Genomic DNA, 22,797 nt, shown 5'->3' on the forward strand with positions numbered 1-22,797 from the left:
CTACGATACCTCCGTGCTCTCCGGTGTCCGAGCCTCGCTGTGTGGTGTGTGGTATGTGGCTGGTAGCCGGTGAAACATCCAGGTTACGGAGACAGACAGGACATCCTCCTGCTTATCCTATGGGGGCAACAAAGGAGAACAGGCGCCCCCTAGCGGTAAACATCCGCATACAGCCGCTAGAAAATCGATATTTTATAATAGTTTGACGTGATCAGGGGAGGAAGACGCATTGACAGTAGGACTATCTAGAGTGGAAGAAGTAGGCCTACATGTATAAAGACAGTTTACTTATTTTACTAGTTCAGATCCCCCATTGATTTCAGTGGACAGCAGCTTTTCCAGGATTATTAAATATAGGAGAGGCAGGAATTTCAAGAGGTTGCAATAACATATAGGCCCACCAACATAACATTAAATTACATTGAACAACTTCAACACGTTTGACTGATATTAAGGCAATAAACTGAATTCATAAAAACAGAATAAAAATAAAAATGTTTTACTCTTGGTGTTGTCTCGTGTTAAAATGATTTGTAATAAAAAATGAAAAGTTTGATGGTGTTTCTTACAAATTGGCAAAGGAGTGTGTGTGTGTGTGTGTGTGTGTGTGTGTGTGTGTGTGTGTGTGTCTAAAATGCAAATAGAACACTTTTAAAGCACATTGAATACATCAAACTGACAGTATTTAATCACATAAAATGTATAAAAGTATTTTATATTTCCATCAAAGACAGCTTTTCTTACATAAGCATGCTACAGTTGAGAACACTTTTCACTTTTATAGTTTTTATGGGTCTGAGGAATCCTCCAGAATCATTTCACTGTGAGAATAGTCAATTATTAGTCTATCCATCTCTCTCTCCCCCATCTCTCTCTCTCTGTCTCTCTATCCATCTCTCTCTCTCCATCTCTCTCTCTCTCTCTCTATGCAATTCATCTTTTCATTTGCTGGCAATTATAGTCATAAAAACAATGCTACAGAGGAGCCGTACTTCTTGTTATGAAAAAAAAGCTTAGTTTATTGTGCAACAACAATATTATAGTTCCAGTGAAATTCCATGGAAAAAACTGCATGGCAAAGAAAGGTGGGTGTGCAAGAAACTCCATGCAGAAGCGTCGCTCGAGGAGGAATGTGTGTGAAATGTGTGTGTGTGAGAGAGTGAGTAAGTGTGTGTGTGTGTGTGTGTGTGTGTGAGAGAGTGGGTGAGTGAGTGTGTGTGTGTGTGTGTGTGTGTGTGTGTGTATGTGTGTGTGTGTGAGTGAGTGAGTGAGTGTGAGTAAGTCAGTGAGTCAGTGAGTGAGTGAGTGAGAGAGTGAGTGTGAGTGAGAGAGAGAGAGAGGAGAAGTGAGTGAGTGTGTGTGTGTGTGTGTGTGTGTGTGTGTGTGTGTGTGTGTGTGTGTGTGTGTGTGTGTGTGTGTGTGTGTGTGTGTGTGTGTGTGTGTGTGTGTGTGTGTGTGTGTGTGTGTGTGTGCTGGTTTGGAATTTACAAGTGGTTCTAATCTGGAGGGTTACAGTCCTGCAAAGCAAAATGAGCAACACAAAGCAAAGTGACAGTCAGGCAGTATAATGGAATGTAAACAAAAGTGGAAAAAAAGGCAATTTTCATTCAAGTAAACAAGTAAACAATACTTCCTTCAAGTTCCATCAATTTGGCCCAAAACAAAACAGAAAAAACCTACTTTAAACGGTCAGAACCATGTAAAAATGCACCAAAAATAGACATTTGACATAAAAAAACATTAAATGAATACATTTCAAGTCATTTGACATGGAAGAAAACAATAAAAATGGCAGTGATATTTCCCTAGAGTTGGATGTATTTGCTGGAAAGTCTGTTTTTTAATCATTTACACGTTTTAAAAATCCCACAGCTGAATACGGCGAGTCAAAACAATATCGTTTTTTTAATACTTCTTCTTCTTCTGTCGACTAGAAAAGTAAACGACTTTTTTACAAATCTGTGCAGTACTTTTGAAAAATATATACTCCAAAAAAATGTCAATATCTTTCATATACATTTATAAAAATATCCCTGAATATTTGAGTATAATAGGTTCATCAAAAGGATGCTGTACAGATAGATGGACGTATGGCACACACACTGAGACAGTCAAGTGAAGTGTATATAAAAACCAAGACACTGTTAAAAGTTGTAGCTTCTACACTTAGCGGCGCGGCTAAGTGCTTATTATCGCCAGAATCTTTCAGTTGATGATACAAGCGTGAAAATTGGCATGAGCATGAGTCTCCATGGTGACACTTGACAAGAAAAATGTCAGAGACATTTGAATTAATTGTGAATTTGAAAATTTCTCATAGAAATGTATTGGGTTTTTTTCATTAAACTTTATTTATTTTATCGGACAATTTTCTTCTATAGTAACCCATGGAGACTCATGCTCATGCCAATTTTCACGCTTGTATCACAAATTGAAAGACTGTAGCACTCGGCCGCTCCGCTAACTGACTGTGAGAAGTTTAAACAGACAGACACGTTGCTATATGTTGGCAGAGGAGCGAAGGATGTGGAATCTCTTCAGAGTCATGCGGATGGATCCCAGCTCTCGGTTCAAGGTCTCCAAACGGTTTTCTAAGGCGACCTGCGGAATCAATACAAGACAGATTAATACAAGAGGACAATGGTGATAATTCAAGGTTGGTACAGGCTTTTTCAAAATAAAATTCAAGCACTTTTCTAACACTTTCAAAATAAAAATAAAAAAATGTTCAAGGACCGCAGAGCCTAAAATATATATACACTCACCGGCCACTTTATTAGGTACACCTGTTCAATGGTTTATAAAAATAAAAAGCTAATCAGCCAATCACATAGCAGCAATGTAATGCACTTAGGCATTTAGACGTGGTCAAGACAATGTACTGAAGTCAAAACGAGCATCAGAATGGGGAAGAAAGGGGGTTTAAGTGACTTTGAACGTGGCATGGTTGATGGTGAAAGGCATCAGTACATTGGTCAGATAATGCATATTGAAAATCATCAACTAAAGCTATTAAAGAAAAACATAAGGATATTCCATAAAATATAAATATAGAATTGAAGAAGCATTAAAATCCAATATTAAAAAAACAAATTGAGTTTATTTACAGATAGTTTACAAAGAAAAACAGCAAGTCGTCAAATCAGAGAAGCTGAAAGGGTGAAAAGGTTTGGGTTTTTGCTTGAAAAAAGAAAGAAAGAAAGAAAGAAAGAAAGAAAGAAGGAAAGAAAGAAAGAAAGAAAGAAAGAAAGAAAGAAAGAAAGAAAGAAAGAAAGAAAGAAAGAAAGAAAGAAAGAAAGAAAGAAAGAAAGAAAGAAAGAAAGAAAGAAAGAAAGAAAGAAAGAAAGAAGGAAAGAAAGAAAGAAAGAAGGAAAGAAAGAAAGAAAGAAAGAAAGAAAGAAAGAAAGAAAGAAAGAAAGAAAGAAAGAAATAAAGAAAGAAAGAAAGAAAGAAAGAAAGATAAAGATACATGGACAATTGGTGTCTCACCTCATCTAACCGGGTCTGTAGCGAGACCCTGCCTCCTGCACCAGGCATCCGGCTCAGAGCTGCTTCAACCTGCAACACAGACAGACAGACAGACAGACAGACAGACAGACAGACAGACAGACAGACACAGACAGACACGCACACACACACACACACACAGACAGACAGACAGACAGACAGACAGACAGACAGACAGACAGACAGACAGACAGACAGACAGACAGACAGACACAGACAGACACGCACACACACACACACACACAGACAGACAGACAGACAGACAGACAGACAGACAGGCACACACACACACAGACAGACAGACAGATAGACAGACAGACAGGCAGGCAGGCAGGCACGCACACACACACACACACACACACACACACACACACACACACACACGCACACATTTATTAACACAAATAATTTCATTGATGAATCGAGCTGCACATAACAACTGACTGAAACACTTAAGTTTATTCGGACGGGAAATGGTTTGTGTTTCACAGGAGGACGTCCTAAAATGACCGGGACATAGTGTGTGTGTGTGTGTGCGTGCATGTCTGTGTGTCTGTGTGTGTGTGTGTGTGTGTGTGTGTGTGTGTGTGGGGACAAACTTCCTAAAAATAGAAGTATAATTTGACAGTGGCACTGAAACAATGGCTGCTTCCATGTTACATCAGAGGTCAGGTGGGGATTAGTGAGTCAGCTGCACTAAGCCCTTTAAACAGAGGACACACTAGTCACATCATTCAGGGCCACTGTGGCTCAGGTGGTAGAACGGGTCGGCCTACGATCGAAGGGTTGGCGGTTCGATCCCCGCCCGGCCACTTGTGTCATGGTTGTTGTGTCCTTGGGCAAGACACTTCACCCAGCTTGCCTCGTGTGAATGTAGATAGTTAGCCTGCTGCTATGTGTGTGTGAATGGGAACAGGTCTCCCTTGAAAAAAGAGTCTCCGGCCTCAATGGGATTTACCTGTATAAATAAAATAAATGTACTGTAGTAAAAGGACTAATATCACTATTTTAATATACTAAGTTATATTTAAAAGTGTGTCTAGTGTCTGATGAGTAGAATGTGGTTTAAGTATTAAGGTGAGACTGCAGGTGATAGGGTGATACTTTTAACTTATAGATATTCATCGTGCAACTTTGCCAGTTGATTACTGACATTAAAGCTGGGGTATATGATTTCTGATTGGTCAAAGTTAACATGAGCTGACACTTTGACCAATCAGAGCGAGGCTCTGATTCTCTGTTCTTATTGGCTGTTGGGACTGTCGATTCACTTTGGCACGACGTTGTTGGTGTAGAGCGTGTCAGGGAGGGACCATAGGGGAGGGACCAAAGAGAACAAGTGGAGCGGTTGAGGTATTTGGATTCGAATCTCTATGCCAACTGCTATTTTCTCCCCAAATTCTCCACCCCAGCTTTAAAACGATTATTTCAGAAATGTTTGAATAAATAACTGCAAATATGGCACTATCTAACCAAACATTTAAATTTAAAAAACTAAAATCTAGATGTTGGATAAAGACAGAGTTAAATTCTTTAGTGTCCAACGTTTAACAGAACAGATTTTAGTTACAGCCTTTTTTATCCCATTTCATAAATCACAAAATACTATTTACAGGTCTTAAAAAAATGCATTATTCTCATTATTCATGCTTTATAATGTGTGTGTGTGTGTGTGTGTGTGTGTGTGTGTGTGTGTGTGTGTGTGTGTGTGTGTGTGTGTGTGTGTGTGTGTGTGTGTGTGTGTGTGTGTGCTGATATGATAAAAACACTGACCTGCACTTTCTCCTGCGTGAGCTCGTCAAACAGTCTCTCTGCCTCGGCCAGTGAGTAGAGCGTTTCCCCGAGCGACGGAGAGGGAGGGTCACATGACTCCAGTGGGCTCCGGTCGGACCCCCTCCCGCTCTGGTCCTCACAGCCCAACGGGGAGGCTCCGTCTGGGGGGAGAGGGGTGAGGGACGAGGGGTCTGGATGCTGGAAGTCTAAAGGAGGGACAGATATGGAGACTAGTGTTAGTTATTGGTATTTTTTTTTTTTACTTAGTCATTATCCGTCAAGGGGGTGAGGGGTTTTGGGGGGGGGGGGGGGTCTGGGGGCTGGAATACTAAAGGAAAGATATGGAGACTGGTGTTAGTTATTGTTACGCCCCTGTCTAAGGTACATAGACACAACTAACGGAAGCACTGTTTAAAGAATATATCATTTGAATTTATTTATACACGTTCTTTTATCGTGAAGCAAACTTTAGAACTTCCGCTTGAACCGAGGCCAACACAATACACAAAATAATCCATCTGACAAACAAACAGAATATTGAAAATAAATAAACACAATAAACCTTCAATAGACATTAACACACATATCATAGTCAGTCAGTGCGTTTACATGCAGACTCATAATCGGATAACTAAACGAATAAGACCTCAACAGGACTTTTAAACTGCATGTAAACACCTTTATCCGATCTACTTCGGACACAAATCGGCACAATAACGGACAAGAGAAGTCGGATAAGAACACCTAGATAATTCGTTCATTGTCGGCTTTCTCTCTGCATGTATACAGGGATCGGATATCGCATATCGGACTTCTCGTTCTGTGCTTGTGTGCCTGCGCGTGATACACCATGGGTTATTGACGGAAGAGAACCGGACGTGGCTCTAAAACCACTTGTTGAAAGCATGGTTGAAAGGGCTACAGCGCCACCTAGCATAGTGGAGACAGCCATGCATCGGACATTTATCCGATTTCTGAAAGGCCATGTATACTCAGACAAGTGACACGGTCCGTTCGAGTGTCTTGTTCGATATATGTGATAATCCAATCTAGTTGTGCCATGGAAACGCACTGACTGGTTGGTTGCAGAAATACAGGATATGTAAAATTAATTAAAATCACACCATGAGAAAAGATCAGAACTGGTTTGAAAAGTATTTAGGTTCCTTCAGTTAAATTCACTATTAGAAACCATCTTAAAACATCTTGAATACGTTATTACCATCTTCCGCTGACGTGAACTGGAGTCTCTTCCTTGGACTGCTGCTGCTGAGACGTCTGGGGTCAACTTCTCCTTCAAACCTAAAGAAAACAGACAATAAGATGTATTTAAAGTTCATTTTATCACATAATAGAACTCTATTTTATATATATATTCGTATTAATTTTTTTATTTTTTTCGGACCTTCAATTCTATTTTCATATTATTCTCACACATTTGTGTCCCCCCTTTTTGTCCAGGTTATTTGCATTCTACAGATCTGTAAAACTAGTAATAAAATAATAAAAAATAAATATTTTATCCATCGCAACATAGAATAGCGAGAGCCAAAGTGGTCATTTAAAATCAGCAATTTTTTGGGGTGTATTGGACGGAGATTGTGAATAACGTTTTGTCTCACTGACACTGCATCACCAATAAGCCGTTTGTATTTCAGTTCACGCTTCTTATAAATGATGATAGCTTGTGTGAGCCGCTTTGCAGAGTAAACAAAAGGCCTAAAGTGTGAAGGATAACAACACCTGCTGCTACAGTACATTTCATCCGGCAGCGTTCCCACGAAAATAATTCAGTGTTGCACGCCGTCTGCTACAATGGGTCATAATCAATCATATGGTAACAACATATGGTGAAGTCTAAAGTGTTGTTGGGCCTCAGCCTCTTTATAACAACATGTGTGTGTCACTGACCTCTTGTGCATGTGTTCCTCTCGGGGCATGGGCCGTCCGAAGGCGGTGGAGTAGTTCTCACTGGGACAGCGTTTAGGACTGGACTTAGCTGACACAGGCCGGAGCAGCGTCTCTCTCTTTGCTGGAAGGAAGAGAACAGCACAATGTTGTTTTAATTTTTTTGGGGGGGGGCATTTTCAAGCTTTATTAGACAGTACAGAGTTGAAATGGGGAGACAGAGAGAGAGAGAGAGAGAGAGAGAGAGAGAGAGAGAGAGAGAGAGATGGAGGGGGATGACCTGCAGTAAAGGTCCACGGGTCGGATTTGAACCCGCGACCACTGCAACGAAGGCGGGAGCCGATATGGTACGCGCTCTATCCACTACACCACCAGAGCACCCCCAAACAGCACAATGTTAATTACAACTTTAAATACACCAACACAACACTAATTAAAAACTTAAATCCTCCAGAGAGTTTCTAGTTAAAATTAGAAAGATTTAATTGTCTTGATTTTGTTTAAAGATTAAAGCTATAGTGGGTACGTTTTTCATATTAATGAATGTCGGTTACATTTAAGCCATCGCCAAACGAGTTGACACAAAGTTGATCAAGCCTATCAGCTTCACAAAACTCTCTCTGTATTTCTCAGTATGGCAGCGTTTACAAACTGGTGTCGCAGGCTGACACTGGTGCAGGAGCTCAGAAAAATCCCCAAGAAGAGCCCAAGAAATGTTTCAGTTGTTGATTGTACTGCTAAGAAAAAAACCTGGACGTACAGCAGAAGGTATAAAATCCATGCGCGATCACCGAAGGCTTTACCTCATGTAGATGCACCGACAGTGTTGTTGTAATTCCTCATAATTCCTCATGGGGGCGACAGAAGTTACGCACTATAGCTTTAAGTATCAAAACTTAAAGTACCCCCTGGCAGTACTTACGTGGTGTGGTAGGGGGCATGGTCCTCTGTAGCGGAGGGGGCAGTGAGGAGGACCTGTGCCCGTCCGGAGAGAGGCTTCTCTGGGCTCGGAGCAGAGCGGCCGCCCCCCCACTCTGGCTCTTCCCTCCGCGAGGCGAACGTCTGGCTTTGATTGGTTCCCTGTCGTCGTGGAGACCAACCGCTCGCTCCTGGATCGACTCTTTGTGTCTGCGCTCCACGAAGCCGACGGTGGTCCGCTGGTTACCCCCCCCTACAGAGAGACAATACATTATATACAGTATACCATGGTTACCCCCCTCTACAGGGAGACAATACATTATATACAGTATACCATGGTTACCCCCCCTACAGAGAGACAATACATTATATACAGTATACCATGGTTACCCCCCCTACAGAGAGACAATACATTATATACAGTATACCATGGTTACCCCCCTCTACAGGGAGACAATACATTATATACAGTATACCATGGTTACCCCCCCTACAGAGAGACAATACATTATATACAGTATACCATGGTTACCCCCCCTACAGAGAGACAATACATTATATACAGTATACCATGGTTACCCCCCCTACAGAGAGACAATACATTATATACAGTATACCATGGTTACCCCCCCTACAGAGAGACAATACATTATATACAGTATACCATGGTTACCCCCCCTACAGAGAGACAATACATTATATACAGTATACCATGGTTACCCCCCCTACAGAGAGACAATACATTATATACAGTATACCATGGTTACCCCCCTCTACAGGGAGACAATACATTATATACAGTATACCATGGTTACCCCTTCATACAGCAGGTACATAACATACAGTATACCATGGTTACCCCTTCATACAGCAGGTACATTACATATAGTATGAAGAATGATGTGTGAGTATTTGCTGTTTTTACCTAATTTCAAACAAAGATAAAAGTAAAAAGGGTGTTTAATTGGCAAATGATTAATGGTTACGGTCGCGGTGCACTGTTCAAACTGATTCAAATGTTATTATGTGAACTCCTTAGAGTTAGTTCATTATGAAGGAGGGGTGAGTGGAATGTAATTTCGATTGCCATGTGCGTGACTTTCATTCCATGTGTGTGCTGATTGACAAATAAAGACTTAACTTAACTTAACTTAACTTAACTTAACTTAACTTAACTTAACTTAACTTAACTTAACTTAGCAAACGCTCAAAAAAAAGTGTGAGGGAAGACAAGATGACAGAGGAGTGTTAAAGGTGATAAGGTTAGGGTAAGGGGTGTGTGAGTGTTTAGTAGGGTTAGGGGTGTGTGAGTGTTTAGTAGGGTTAGGGGTTAGTGAGTGTGAGTCATACTATGTTTCTTTGGTCTGCTCTTACAGGGGGCCCGGCTCTGTGTAGATCTGGTCTCTTCCAGTTCTATCAGCGCCCGCATCATGGGCGTCATGGCAACAGAAGCGTCTCTACGCGGGACGTCCCGCTGGCCGGCGCTCTGAGCCAGAGACTGCTCACACTCCGGGGGAGACGCACATCTGCAGGAAGGGTGAAAGAAAATCGAAATGAACTTTTTTAATTGTTTTATTATATATTAGGGACAAAGAGGTGAGCACAGTACAGAATTACAAGTGTTTTGTTTTAAATGTAAGGAACTTTTTTTTTTTTTTTTTTAAAGATTATTTTTTGGCATTTTCAAGCTTTATTAGACAGTACAGAGTTGAAATGGGGAGACAGAGAGAGAGAGAGAGAGAGAGAGAGAGGGGGGTGGGGGATGACCTGCAGTAAAGGTCCAAGGGTCGGATTTGAACCCGTGACCACTGCAACGAAGGCCGGAGCCAATATGGTACGCGCTCTATCCACTACGCCACTGGAGCGCCCCAAATGTAAGGAACTTTTAAATGTTTATGACCTGATACAGCAAACGAGATCAGCGAAGACAATACTATTTTTAAATATTATTAATGCATTTGCACGGGTCCAACTTTTCCCGGGAACAATTAACGGCAGGCAGACCAGAACAGCCAACAGTGTCTTCTGAACAGCACTAAATCAAATCAAATCTGTAGCCTATCCGTTTCACTAGCGTCATATAACCATTGTTAATCTTACACAGTCACAAATAAATACATTACCTTCAAGCGCTAACTTCCTGTTCTTACCAGCTTCAAAATAAAAGTCAACTCGCTTTTGGCTAAAACACAGCCCCCCTCCCCCCCTCTCTTTTTTTTTCTTTTTTCTTTAAACAGTTTTTATTTTTATTTCTTTTTTCATATCTATTTGTGCGCATTTTTATGAGAAAGTTTATTGTTTTTTGTGTGATTTCAATCAAGCCCGGAGACAGTTGTTTGTTCTTTGTTTGTGTTCTTGTTGTTAAACCCAATAAATAAATGAAACAAAAAAAATACATTACCTTCACCAACAAGTTATTACATCACTAACTTTTGATTCAGAAAAATATTCACACCAAGTATAAGAAAAAGGTACCTCCAGCTGCCGCCAGATGTGTCCACAGAGCTCCCGGTCCCAGATGATTGGTCGTTAGGCGGATACTGTGATTTCTTGTGGAGACTCTGTTGGTTGGTTTGAGCGAACGGGGCTCTCCTGCCGTTTATCTGTTCAGACGGACAGGGAGACCTCTGCCTGCGTGTGACGTCAGGCTGCGTCTGGCCTTTACTGGGGGAAAGCAGCAGGTCGGGGTGGTGGTAAAGCCTGGGGACATGGTCAAATCAATCAGTTAGTAAGTTTTTTTTTTTAAGATATTTTTTTGAGCATTTTTATGCTTTATTGACAGTGTAGAGACAGAGTTGAAATGAGGCAGAGAGGGGAGTGACATGCAGAGATAGACCGCGGGCTGGAATCGAACCCGGGTCCGCTGCTGGCCGAGGCCCATGGAGGGGACGCCTTACCTAACTGAGCTAAAGGCGCCCCCAGTAAGTTTTATTCAGTGTCAATAGTTTGTTATTACTTGAAAGGTTGCGTCGAAACAACGGTACATTTTTTTTTTACTATTATCCACTTATCAGCGTTAATCGTTATATTACCAAAATGATGATGGTAAAGACTATGGACAATGTTAAAAAAAAATCAATATTGTCCAGAGTTTTTTTATTATCATATCTTAGTATCGTCTGTGTTTGGTTCAGAACAAGACATGTTTTTGGTGTTCGTGTTTGTAAGTTAGATAGATTCTAATTTTAAATTTAATTTAAGGATCTTGCGTGCATCAGTTGCTGCAAACACTAAACAGCTTCAATCATATAATCAGCCTCCGACATCTTGTGCAGGTATGCAAGACAGACATATTAGAGATATCGGTGAATGTAGGTGCAAGGTGGGTGAAGTGTCTTGCCCAAGGACACAACAACCATGACACAGGTGGCAGGGCGGGGATCGAACCACCAACCCTTCGATCATTGGCCGACCCGCTCTACCACCTGAGCCACGGTCGGACCAAAAAGAGATAAGAGATTATGGGTACATGTAGGAGCTTACCCGGCCCCAGAGGGGAGTGTGTTGCTGTGGTTGTTGGTGTATCGAGCTCTGGCCTGGTTCTCATGCTCCAACTGCTTCACCTGGGACTCCAGTTTAGAGATTACTCTAAAGGGGGACAGAGAGGGAGAGACAGAGAGAGAGAGAGAGAGAGAGAGAGAGAGAGAGAGAGAGAGAGAGAGAGAGAGAGAGAGAGAGAGAGAGAGAGAGAGAGAGAGGGAGAGAGAGGGAGAGAGAGAGAGAGAGGGAGAGAGAGAGAGGGAGAGACAGAGAGAGAGAGAGAGGGAGAGAGAGAGAGGGAGACACACACAGAGCGAGAGAGAGACACACAGAGAGAGAGAGAGAGAGAGACACACACACAGAGAGAGAGAGAGAGACACACACACACAGAGAGAGAGGCAAGAGATTTAAAGATTAAAGATATAAATCGTTTTTTCTAAATGGTTGGTCCTTTTTTTTTTATTCAGTAGATTTTTGATTTTCATGAGCTGTAATCATCAAAATTTAAACTAAAAAATGCTTCAAATGTTTAAAAAATGTGAAAGTTTTACTTTTCAAATGAAATTACAGATTTCTTTTTCCATGATATTCTAATTTTTTAGGATTTTCATGGTCTATAATCATCTATTTATACGTTTTATTTGTTTATTTCCATTTTGAATTTCTCTGATTCGCTATATAAATATCAGTAAATATATTATTATTTTTCTTATCAATAACATTAAGCAATGCTCTTCTTTGCAGCACATTATAGGTCCAGTTTAGTCCGCTATAGAAGGTTGTGTGGATATTTCTCAGGTCTAGAAAAACAACCTGGATCTGTGAGCTCCGAGCATTCTGAGTTAATCTTTATTTAATGTTCTCGTAATTCAATGATCCCCAGAGAAAACATTTCTGTCCACACGGAGGAGAAATATGACCCAGCGCCGACCTTCATCTCAACACTGTGGAATATAAATCCTCTGCGCTGTCATGATGAGGCTCTAATTTGCGTCTCGGTTGGATAGATAGATCTTATTGCATTTAAAAGGTTGCAGTCAGTGATTCTGGAGAACGCTTGTTGTCAAAATCAGTGAATATCTTCTCACGATCCGCTACCTGTCTGTACTGTGTGTGTGCGCTGAAAGAAATCTAGGCACTTTAAGCTGGTGCGTAAACTAAAAGTGGCCCACCGTAGCTAGGAAAATGCCTATTTACAGAGCCTAGGCTGTGTTTTACCACCAAATTTATTTTCACATTTGCCACCATTTTTTTTCCATTTGAAGTGTCTTTCTGACTAAATAAATAGGTCTCAATGTCTCTAAGCTTTTCCAAATGTACAGTATGCGTCATGCACCTTTAAGCATCAGTGTACGTCTGGCTAAAAATGCTGTCGAAGCTCCACCTGTCCCTTTTCATTTGTTCTTAGGATTTCAAAGTTGGCTTGAGGCTTGTTCACTGTAGTAACTTCATTTTAAAAAAGGGCCGCTTATGGGACCTCTTCATCTTACTTTCCTTCCCCTGGCTGTTTGCCCGTAGCCCTGATAAAGTCTTCCAGTGCCTTAGTCCTCTGATGTCGCCACTTATTGATGATTTGCGAGCGAGCTTACTTTGCTATCTGTCTGACTCCACAAGACTTCATCAACACCTAGTCTGTGCGTGCGCTGCCTATTTCTTGGGTCGTGGCTGAAACTGCAAAGTGAAAAGTTTGATCGTAGCGTCCGATAATGCTACTGTGTATTTTTAACTGAGACCGTCATTAGCTTCATATAGATTAACTGTCTACACTTGATCCGCCTGCTGTCTCTACCAAACCTCCACTGCAGCTCTTTTACAAAACTGCTAGTCGCTCAATGATGATGTCACTCTGTTTGACAAGGCTAGTAAACTAATAAGCTAATAACTTAAGCTAATAACTTAAGCTAATAACTGCGCTACAGCTGGAATGTCAGATCTCAAAAGGACACTGTTGACTATTAATCTTTTTTCTTTTCTTTGTGTATTTCCTTTTTTTCTTTTGAATTTTCTACTTAAATATACGAATTATTCTACACAGGACTGAGTTTATGTTGTTAAGCTATAGAATAGAATAAAGGTTTTTTTTTCATGGCTGCTTTGATATTTAAATGGTAAATGGACTTGACTTATATAGCGCTTTTTAGCCAATTTTCTCAGCCCCAAAGCGCTTTACATTTCTTACACACACATTCACACACACTCATACACCGATTTAAGAGAATACCAACAACTGGAAAAGAGAGTTTGCAAGAGTTGATACCCTGGACATAAAACTCAAATAACACCTAAACCTTATAGCCAGTTAGTGTTGTGTTAAACGGTACAGCCACTCACCTCTTCAGGTCGGATATGTGATCGTTGGCATCGACGAGTTTGTTCTCCGTTGACACTAGATTGTTCTGTAAAAATAAAAATAAATGTCATTAGTTAAAGGTGCAGTGTGTAATATGACATCATCAAGAAAGTTCTACAAAGTTCTAGAATGCAACGGTCCCTGGGTAACCCCACCCCTTTAGAATAATAACAGAAGCTACAGTGGCCTTCAAGGACAAGAACAATTCTAAATTTTAAACAATGCACCTGATGACATTCCAACTATGACACTTTCAAGATGGCGGCACTAGGCCTTGGTCCAAAATATGCAGAAATATGGACATATACGAGACCCTTTCTAAGGGAAAAAATAATAATAAAAAAAAAAAATGTCAGCTATTATGCACTAAATTAAATGTACTTATGGATATTATAATTACTTTCAACAAAATCTGCTAGGAAATAAAACCCAAAATTCTACACACTGCAGGTTTAAAGGAAGACAGGGACTAACAGACTCACACCCAGCCTTTTCCATACAGCAATGAGCATTCTGAATGGACTCAAATGTACAAGTTGAACTTTTTCCTTTTTTAGGGGATGACTATTACAATACATGTGCAATAATTTTTTCTCAATGCAGTATTTTTTTTACATTTATTTATTGTTTATTATTGATTATTGTTTGTGTAGAATGTATGAATGAATCTGTGGAGAATGTGTGTTTTATACTGGTGGCGGCCCCCTTACAGGAGTAGAATGTTGTTGTATCTTTAATGATAAAATGACAATAAAAGGCATTCTATTTTACATAAAACAAACTGATTGTGTTTGTCCTAGTTGAAATGATCAATAAAGTTTCAGATATTCAAACGTCCGTTACCTTGGTTCCCTCGTGCTCCTTCACCAGAGCATCGTACTCTCCCAGCAGCTGAGGAGAGAAAACATCAGAAGAAAGTTCAGTTACTTTATCAATGGCTACATGGAAGTTTGTCTTTTATCACTTCTCAAGTTCCCACACTCCAGAGGGGGTCAGAGCGCAGGGTCAGCCATAGTACAGCGCCCCTGGAGCAGTTTTGGGGTTAAGTGTCTTGCTCAAGGACACAATGGTAGAGATGGCGGGCACCGTAGATGTAATTCCAGCCACTACAAGTTTTACTACTAACACCCTCCTGTCTGGTGGCGGGGATCCAACCAGAGACCTCATGGTTACTGGGAGGAGGAACCAGAGACCTCGTGGTTACTGGGAGGAACCAGAGACCTCGTGGTTACTGGGAGGAACCAGAGACCTCATGGTTACTGGGAGGAGGAACCAGAGACCTCATGGTTACTGGAAGGAGGAACCAGAGACCTCATGGTTACTGGGAGGAGGAACCAGAGACCTCATGTTTACTGGGAGGAGGAACCAGAGGCCTCATGGTTACTGGGAGAAGGAACCAGAGACCTCATGGTTACTGGGAGGAGGAACCAGAGACCTCATGGTTACTGGGAGGAGGAACCAGAGACCTCATGGTTACTGGGAGGAACCAGAGACCTCATGGTTACTGGGAGGAGGAACCAGATACCTCATGGTTACTGGGAGGAGGAACCAGAGACCTCATGGTTACTGGGAGGAGGAACCAGAGACCTCATGGTTACTGGGAGGAACCAGAGACCTCATGGTTACTGGGAGGAGGAACCAGATACCTCATGGTTACTGGGAGGAGGAACCAGATACCTCATGGTTACTGGGAGGAGGAACCAGAGGCCTCATGGTTACTGGGAGGAGGAACCAGATACCTCATGGTTACTGGGAGGAGGAACCAGAGACCTCATGGTTGCTGGGAGGAACCAGAGACCTCATGGTTACTGGGAGGAGGAACCAGAGACCTCATGGTTACTGGTCGGCCCTCCTACCACTTAGAACAAACCACAGCGTCCACAGAGAGAGTTATGTAACGTGGAGTGAGGACGCACCGATCCGATATTTGTGCTTTTATTTAGTGCTTTTTCTATTTCCTTTTTCTCTACTTTAAAGCTCTTGTAAAACCCAAATCCACAAAGTCATTCTGTGTATGTCATTTGGGGAGTGAGTTGAATGTTACTAAGCATCTGAAAAAGAGTCAGACGTAGATTGATTTTTCTTATTTAGGTCAGGTTTATAGAGGCTTAAAAAAAATGCACAACATGTCCTAAGCTGTTGTTCTATTCCGGTTGCTAAAAGTCTGTCGTTCTCTTAATATACTGCAGTCCCTGTTTTCTGCTTCATTCTCCTTTATTTATTTATTTGTTTGTGAGACATGTAATAAAATCTAATGTTAGTTTTACCCGGGGTTTCAAAATGTCTCACCTACGAAAAAGTGCACAAAAAAAGCTAGTCCATTTTGGTAACATGAGGTAAGAAAAAACCACAATGTACTGTATGTAAACTGGTATGTTGCTAGCTATGGTGGGCCCTCTTTAATGTTTACAAACCCTTTGTTTACATACCAGTTTACAGAGCCTAGGCTGGGTATTATCAACACGGCACACAAACAGTATGGACAGACAGCGGATCGTGAGGAGATATTCACTGATTTTTGGCCAAAAGTGAATTTGACAACAAGCGTTCTCCAGAATCACTGACCCCCCCCCCCCCCCCCCCCCCTTTAATGTAATAATCTTCTCCTCTGTCAGACTTTTTAGGGCGGTTCTGGCGAAGTGTGTAGGACGGTCGACCCTCAACTACAGGGTTGGTGGTTCGATCCCCCGTCTCCCCGCCACATGTCCAAGTGAGCAAGACACTGAACCCTAAATTGCTCCCAATAGTTAGCCTGCTATCGGTGTATGAATGTGTGTGTGTGTGTGTGTGAGAATGGTAATGTGGGAATGGGAACAGGTCTCCCTCGAAAAAGAGTCTCCGGTCTCAATAGGATTTACCTGTATAAATAAAGGTTCAAATATATATATTTTCTTCTAAACTCACGTCCTGCAGCATCTTGTACTCTCTCTCCCTGTGCGCCTCCTTGTCCTCTGCCTCGGTGCAGGCGTTCTGAACCGTCTCCTCCAGCTGGCGGACGTGGGTCCTTAGACGTGTGACCGTGGCGTCCTTCTCTTTGCCCGATCGTTTGCTTTCCTCTAGGCGCTGCTGTAAGGTCTTCACAGTCGCTCCGGCTACGGCGTAGCGCTCCGGCCATTCTGCCTAGCAACAGAAAAACACATCAGGGTTCAGATTAAGGAATGAGGTAATGGTTTAAACCTGCAGTGTGTAGAATTTTGGGTTTTATTTCCTAGCAGATTTTGTAGAAAGTAATTATAATATCCACAAGTACATTTCATTTAGTGCATAATAGCTGAAAAAAAAATTATAATTTTTTTTCCCTTAGAAAGGGTCTCATATATGTCCATATTTCTGCATATTTTGGACCAAGGCCTAGTGCCGCCATCTTGAAAGTGTCATAGTTGGAATGTCATCAGGTGCATTGTTTAAAATTTTGAATTGTTCTTGTCCTTGAAGGCCACTGTAGCTTCTGTTATTATTCAAAAGGGTTGGGGTTACCCAGGGAGTGTTGCATTCTAGAACTTTGTAGAACTTTCTTGATGATGTCATATTACTCACTGCACCTTTAATATCAATGTAATGTATATGATTAATATATTTAAAAAGTTAGTCAAATGTGAAGGAATACATGAACCTTTGATTTTATTTTGTGTATTTAAGTGTCAGTTAAACGGAGATTTTAAATTGTTAAAGACCTACTTCACCGGTTGGAATATGAAGGTGTATTGAACTCGGAGATCCTATGAAGTATAAATGTGCAAAAAATGTTTAAATCGGATCATCCTAGCCTGAGAAAAGGCAGAAAGAGTGTTTTATGGTCTCACTGTGATGTCACAGAAAGAGAAATGTAGGGTTAGACAGTGAGACCATAAAACACTCTTTCTGCCTTTTCTCAGGCTAGGATGATCCGATTTCAATTTTTTTTGCACATTTATACTTCATAGGATCTCCGAGTTCAATACACCTTCATATTCCAACCGGTGAAGTAGGCCTTTAACTATTTATTTGTCATTACGAAGCATCATTGTGTAGGGTTCTTCTTTTAATAGACGATGACAAGGGACAGTTAACAGTGTACTTTCATCACTTTAAAAATAAGAGCTGTTGCTTTATTTAGACAACCCACCAATTTAAAAAAAATTAAAATACTTCTAGGAATTATACCAGTTTTTCCTCCAGCGAGCTGTTCGTTGCCTCCAGTTCTTTGATACGACTCTTGGCCTCAGCCAGAGCTTTGTCCAGCTGCTTACACCTGGGGAAGCACACATAACAATATCACAGAGTCAGGAAACATAAATAAATGGTACCAAAGTTAAAGGAATACTTCACCCATACGGAACCGACGTTCTATCATTATGAAATCACTATTATAATATAATGAATGAGGTTTTTCTTCCCTCAACATAGATAAATGGTACCAAAGTGAAGTTTAATGTCATGCTACTAAAATGGGGTGAAAATTCGCATAGGCCGACTGTTACGGCATGTCTACATGTACACGAGTATTTTCGTAACCACTCAATGTGCTTCTATGTTCTTCTGTGGTGTATGACGTGACACATCATCGGCCTGGCATGATTATGTCAGAGTTTCCACTTGTTTTTTGGGTTGCCGTGTGTTTTTTTTAAATATCCGAGTATGTGTGGACATGGCCTTAGCTGCTGTGGAAAGCTCCAGATAAAGCAGGGAAGTAGACTTTTGTGTCAAACTATCAATATACTGTTTTTTTTTCTTTTCTTTTTTTTGGCATTTTTATGCTTTTTATTGATAGTGTAGAGACAGAGGTGAAATGGGGCAGAGAGGGGAGTGACATGCAGAGAACGACCGCGGGCTGGAATCGAACCCGGGTCCGCTGCTGGCCGAGGCCCACGGGGGGGGGAACACGCCCTACCAACTGAGCTAAGGGCGCCCCCTATCAATATACTGTTAACAAAAAATCCACAGCAAGAGCACAGCGAGAGGCACCTCTTAGCGAGGGCGTGGTTGCTCCACTCCAGGTCCCGGGGCAGATCTCTGAGATTCAGTTTGTCTCGGAGCGTCTGGACCTCTGACTCGTAATACGCTTTCAGATCGGCCACGTGGCGGGAATGCTTCTCACGCAGGTTCTGACGCAGACTGAGAGAGAGAGAGAGGGGGGAGAGAGAGGGGGGGAGGGAGAGAGAGAGAGAGGGGGAAGAGAGGGGGGGAGAGAGAGAGAGGGGGAAGAGAGAGAGAGGGGGGGAGGGAGAGAGACAGAGAGAGAGAGAGACAAAGAGAGAGAGAGAGGGAGACAGAGAGACAGAGAAAGAATGAATGGATGGAACTGTTAGTTTGTAGAATAATTTTTTTTTGCCAGATGGGATAAGCCCTGTACACAACATACAAAGTGTTAAAAAAAAATAATTCTTATTTTTATTTTTTTTATTTTTTTAAATTGTATTTCCCTCCCCCCAGATGTTGTGCAAACAGAACACAAACACTACCGCAGCAATGCATAGTTACAGAAATATTTTATTTACGATTTTATCTCATCTTTATATTTTATGTTTAGGATTTTTTTTAAATACTTTTCCCCTTCCTTGTGTTATGGTTGACAACTTCGTAAATTATTTTTATTCAAGCGTCCCAAGTGACAAACAAACACTGTAAGCTAATAGCTGCTAGGCCTGTCCCACTCACAGAGAAAGAACAACAGGATCCTCCAGTGAAGCGGCTCTCTCAGTGGTTGGGCCGTCTGCAGACCTCAGATCAGAGCCCGGGACAGAGGCAGGTTTGAGGGGTTTGAGGGGCTTGAGGGTTTTCATGGTGCTGGTGTGTGTGTGGCTCCCCTCCTCCTCACTGGCTAACGGGACGCTGGCTCTGTGCTGCTGGGTGGATGTGAAGGAGCCGGACTGCTGGGTCTGAACCTGGGAGGGGAAATATGGTAAATGGTAAATGGACTCCACTTATAAAGCGCTTTTCCCTGGTTTTTCACAGACTCAAAGCGCTTTACATTGTTTTGTACACATTCACCCAATCACACACACCAAATTGCTAACTATCAGGAGCAATTTTGGGGTTCAATGTCTCTTTGCCCAGGGACACTTCGACATGTTGCGGGGAGACGGGGGATCGAACCACCGACCCTGCACTCCAGTGGCCGACCGCCCTACCCGCTTCGCCACAGCCGCCCAAAATACAGTTCTGAACAATACAAACAAATGTCCACTTTCCTCCATAACTCTTTACTTTAGACATTTCAGATATTTGCTGCTATTTTCACTAGGCTGCTCTATTTTTGCATAGCCGATAACGTTGCTGCAATCTTTGTTTAAAGCTATAGTGCGTAACTTCTGTCGGCCCTATGAGGAATTCTGAGTAATTACAAGAATACCGTCGGCAACACATTTACATGAGGTTAAGCCTTCAGTGATCGAGCAAGTTTGGTGGAGCAGCTGATAGGCTCGGTCAACTTTGTGTCAACTCATTTAGGCGACAAAAAATTTGTATGAAAAAAGTTACGCACTATAGCTTTAATTGCGTTTTTTTCCCCCATGAGATTTTCACCTTAGGAGGCAGGGGTCCGGTGGCTGAAACACTGGAGGTATCAGAGATGCAGTCAGTGTCTCCGTGGTTGTGTTGGCCCTCCACCATGCTGTCTGGGGTCACAGAGGGGGTCACACAGGGGGTCATAACTCTGGTGTGGAGCCCGGGCTGGGAGGCAAACGACGGGCTGCTGAAGTGAGAGGGAGACGTGAAGCCGGACGTCCGATCTGACTGGCGATGGTTTGATGCGTTTGGGTCCAACGTCAACATCTAAAAGCACAGAGTAAGTGTTAAGGGTTGTAGCAGACGGTAATGTAATAATAATAATTTTTCTTTAAAATTTTTTTTTTTTTAAATATTTTATTTTTTGATTTTTTTCTAGGGAACACAAACACACGACTGAAAAAGTGATTTTTTTTTTTTTTTTTTTCCACACTACCCACTTCACCACGGGAGCACTGATTTTTCAGTTTATAACGTAATAAAAGACTACAATGTAGTAAGTTGCTAATAACAATATGACATTTCTGAACCAATAACGTAATATCTTTTTACCAAAAATGTAATACAAATTATGGGCAAAAAGTTATCACGCTATTGTGACGTACCTGTGGTGATGACGGACTGGTGGTAACAGACCCTTCCCAGTCTGAGCGTTTGCCGTCAGTTCTCTGCTTGTTCCGATAGATCTCTTTGAGAGACAGCTGAGGCTCCTGAAACGGAGACATGTCGAGGAGATGTTTGGCAATTATTTATTTTTTTAAATATGTACAGTTTTCCTCAAACATAAAAAGGTGCACAGAAAGTTTACCAGTAACGTAAAAAGCAGGAAGTGAATCTGGAATCCACACAGCTGCATAAAATAGTCTCAACTGTCCGTTCTAATGCCTTGATAACATGTTTGTCGTACATTCCAAATTATTTTTGGACATATCAAATACAACTTCTGCAGTTACTCACCAAACTGTCCGAAGCCTCTTGCAGTAGCAGAAAGGCGCCGCTGTCAAAGCTGTCTGGTAACGGGTGATACAGCTCACTCTCAGTCATACGCCAATACGTCAGGCCTAATATGGGTATAGAAAAGACAAATACCAACAATCAACTCACAAGTATTCTACCAGACTTTTAATGCATGACTAGCACATCAGATAATCTGTGAGAGGGGGAGAATATGGTCTAAATAAACTATGGGACAGGACATATTGTTGAGTGAGTTCAGTTCTGCATTTACAAAGTTTTCAGGTGACACCCATCAAAGTTGGTGTAAAAAATAATATACGATAATATATTTTTTGAAATGTTTTGGTACAACAGCGCCATCTTACTGCGATTTGTGGTAACTGCAGTAGGGTTTCATAATCACTGTTAGATCCTGTATTGTTTATTTTATAACAATATGTGTGTACGTAAGAGTATGTGATTTCTTTAGACTAAGCAGCATAGGGTCCTGTTCAGTGTTTATTGTGAGTGAGTGAATTGTTTATATTTTAAGGCACGTCGCCCAATTTCTTTGTACTACTCAGAATGCCTCACTACATGTGGTAGTTTAGTTTAGTTTGATCACATTCACAACATTACATACATGAGTAAAAAAAAAAAAAAAATTGTCATCTTGATCTATACATTGACATTTCTTATCAATAGTACTGATCGAAAAGTTGTATGTAGGTGGAAGCACTACTTGCTTATTGCACCTACCCTTTTCAAGTTATGTTTTATTTGTTAGTTTATCGTTGGTCCCTCAGGATCTTATTTATTAATTGTTTTAAAGGTGCAGTGTGTAATATGACATCATCAAGTAAGTTCTAGAAAGTTCTAGAATGCAACGCTCCCTGGGTAACCCCACCCCTTTTGAATAATAACAGAAGCTACAGGGGCCTTCAAGGACAAGAACAATTCTAAATTTCAAACAATGCACCTGATGACATTCCAACTATGACACTTCCAAAATGGCGGTGACAAGGTCTTGGTCCAAAGTATGGAGAAATATGGACATATATGAGACCGTTTCTATGGAAAATAATAATAATTCTAAAAAAAAAATTCAGCTATTATGTACTAAATTAAACGAATTTATGGATATTATAATTATTTTCTACAAAATCTGCTAGGAAATAAAACCCAAAATTCTACACACTGCAGGTTTAAGTATTATAAGGTAAGTGTAGTATGGCTTTGTCTTTCATAAACACTGTTATATTCTGTGTTCATTGTGAGTGAGTGAGTTGTTACCTGATGCCACAGACATGAGACTGTCGCTCCTCCGTAGAGACAGAGAGCTGGAACAAGGCCCGGCCGCTCGCTGCTGAAACACAATACACACCAATGGATTAGTTATCACTCACTCAACACACACAGACACACACACACGCGCACAC

At 41.4% G+C, this 22,797-nt stretch overlaps 1 protein-coding gene across 4 annotated transcripts in view; it reads right to left on the minus strand.

Moving 5' to 3' along the window:
• Positions 1-1,001: 1,001 nt before the first annotated feature.
• The window catches only part of mphosph9 (M-phase phosphoprotein 9), a 41,823-nt gene continuing 20,027 nt past the window's right edge, over positions 1,002-22,797 (minus strand). For 2 of the 4 annotated variants that reach the window (XM_080046660.1, XM_080046659.1), the window contains exons 7-25: positions 22,652-22,724; positions 21,380-21,483; positions 21,028-21,132; positions 20,441-20,689; positions 19,574-19,800; positions 18,881-19,030; positions 18,080-18,167; positions 16,841-17,056; positions 14,780-14,827; positions 13,918-13,982; positions 11,590-11,694; positions 10,582-10,806; positions 9,457-9,632; positions 8,111-8,359; positions 7,192-7,312; positions 6,503-6,582; positions 5,281-5,486; positions 3,490-3,558; positions 1,002-2,601 (exon numbers count right to left, since the gene is read on the minus strand). In XM_080046660.1, the coding sequence (XP_079902786.1) occupies positions 2,500-2,601; positions 3,490-3,558; positions 5,281-5,486; positions 6,503-6,582; positions 7,192-7,312; positions 8,111-8,359; positions 9,457-9,632; positions 10,582-10,806; positions 11,590-11,694; positions 13,918-13,982; positions 14,780-14,827; positions 16,841-17,056; positions 18,080-18,167; positions 18,881-19,030; positions 19,574-19,800; positions 20,441-20,689; positions 21,028-21,132; positions 21,380-21,483; positions 22,652-22,724 (2,658 nt within the window). In that variant the 3' untranslated portion in view covers positions 1,002-2,499. The remainder of the gene's footprint in view (positions 2,602-3,489; positions 3,559-5,280; positions 5,487-6,502; positions 6,583-7,191; positions 7,313-8,110; positions 8,360-9,456; positions 9,633-10,581; positions 10,807-11,589; positions 11,695-13,917; positions 13,983-14,779; positions 14,828-16,840; positions 17,057-18,079; positions 18,168-18,880; positions 19,031-19,573; positions 19,801-20,440; positions 20,690-21,027; positions 21,133-21,379; positions 21,484-22,651; positions 22,725-22,797) is intronic. The other 2 variants (XM_080046661.1, XM_080046662.1) reach the window with 2 other exon arrangements.

This window comes from Ammodytes marinus (genome assembly GCF_949987685.1).
Source record: "Ammodytes marinus genome assembly, chromosome: 18".
Lineage (NCBI taxonomy): Eukaryota > Metazoa > Chordata > Actinopteri > Uranoscopiformes > Ammodytidae > Ammodytes > Ammodytes marinus.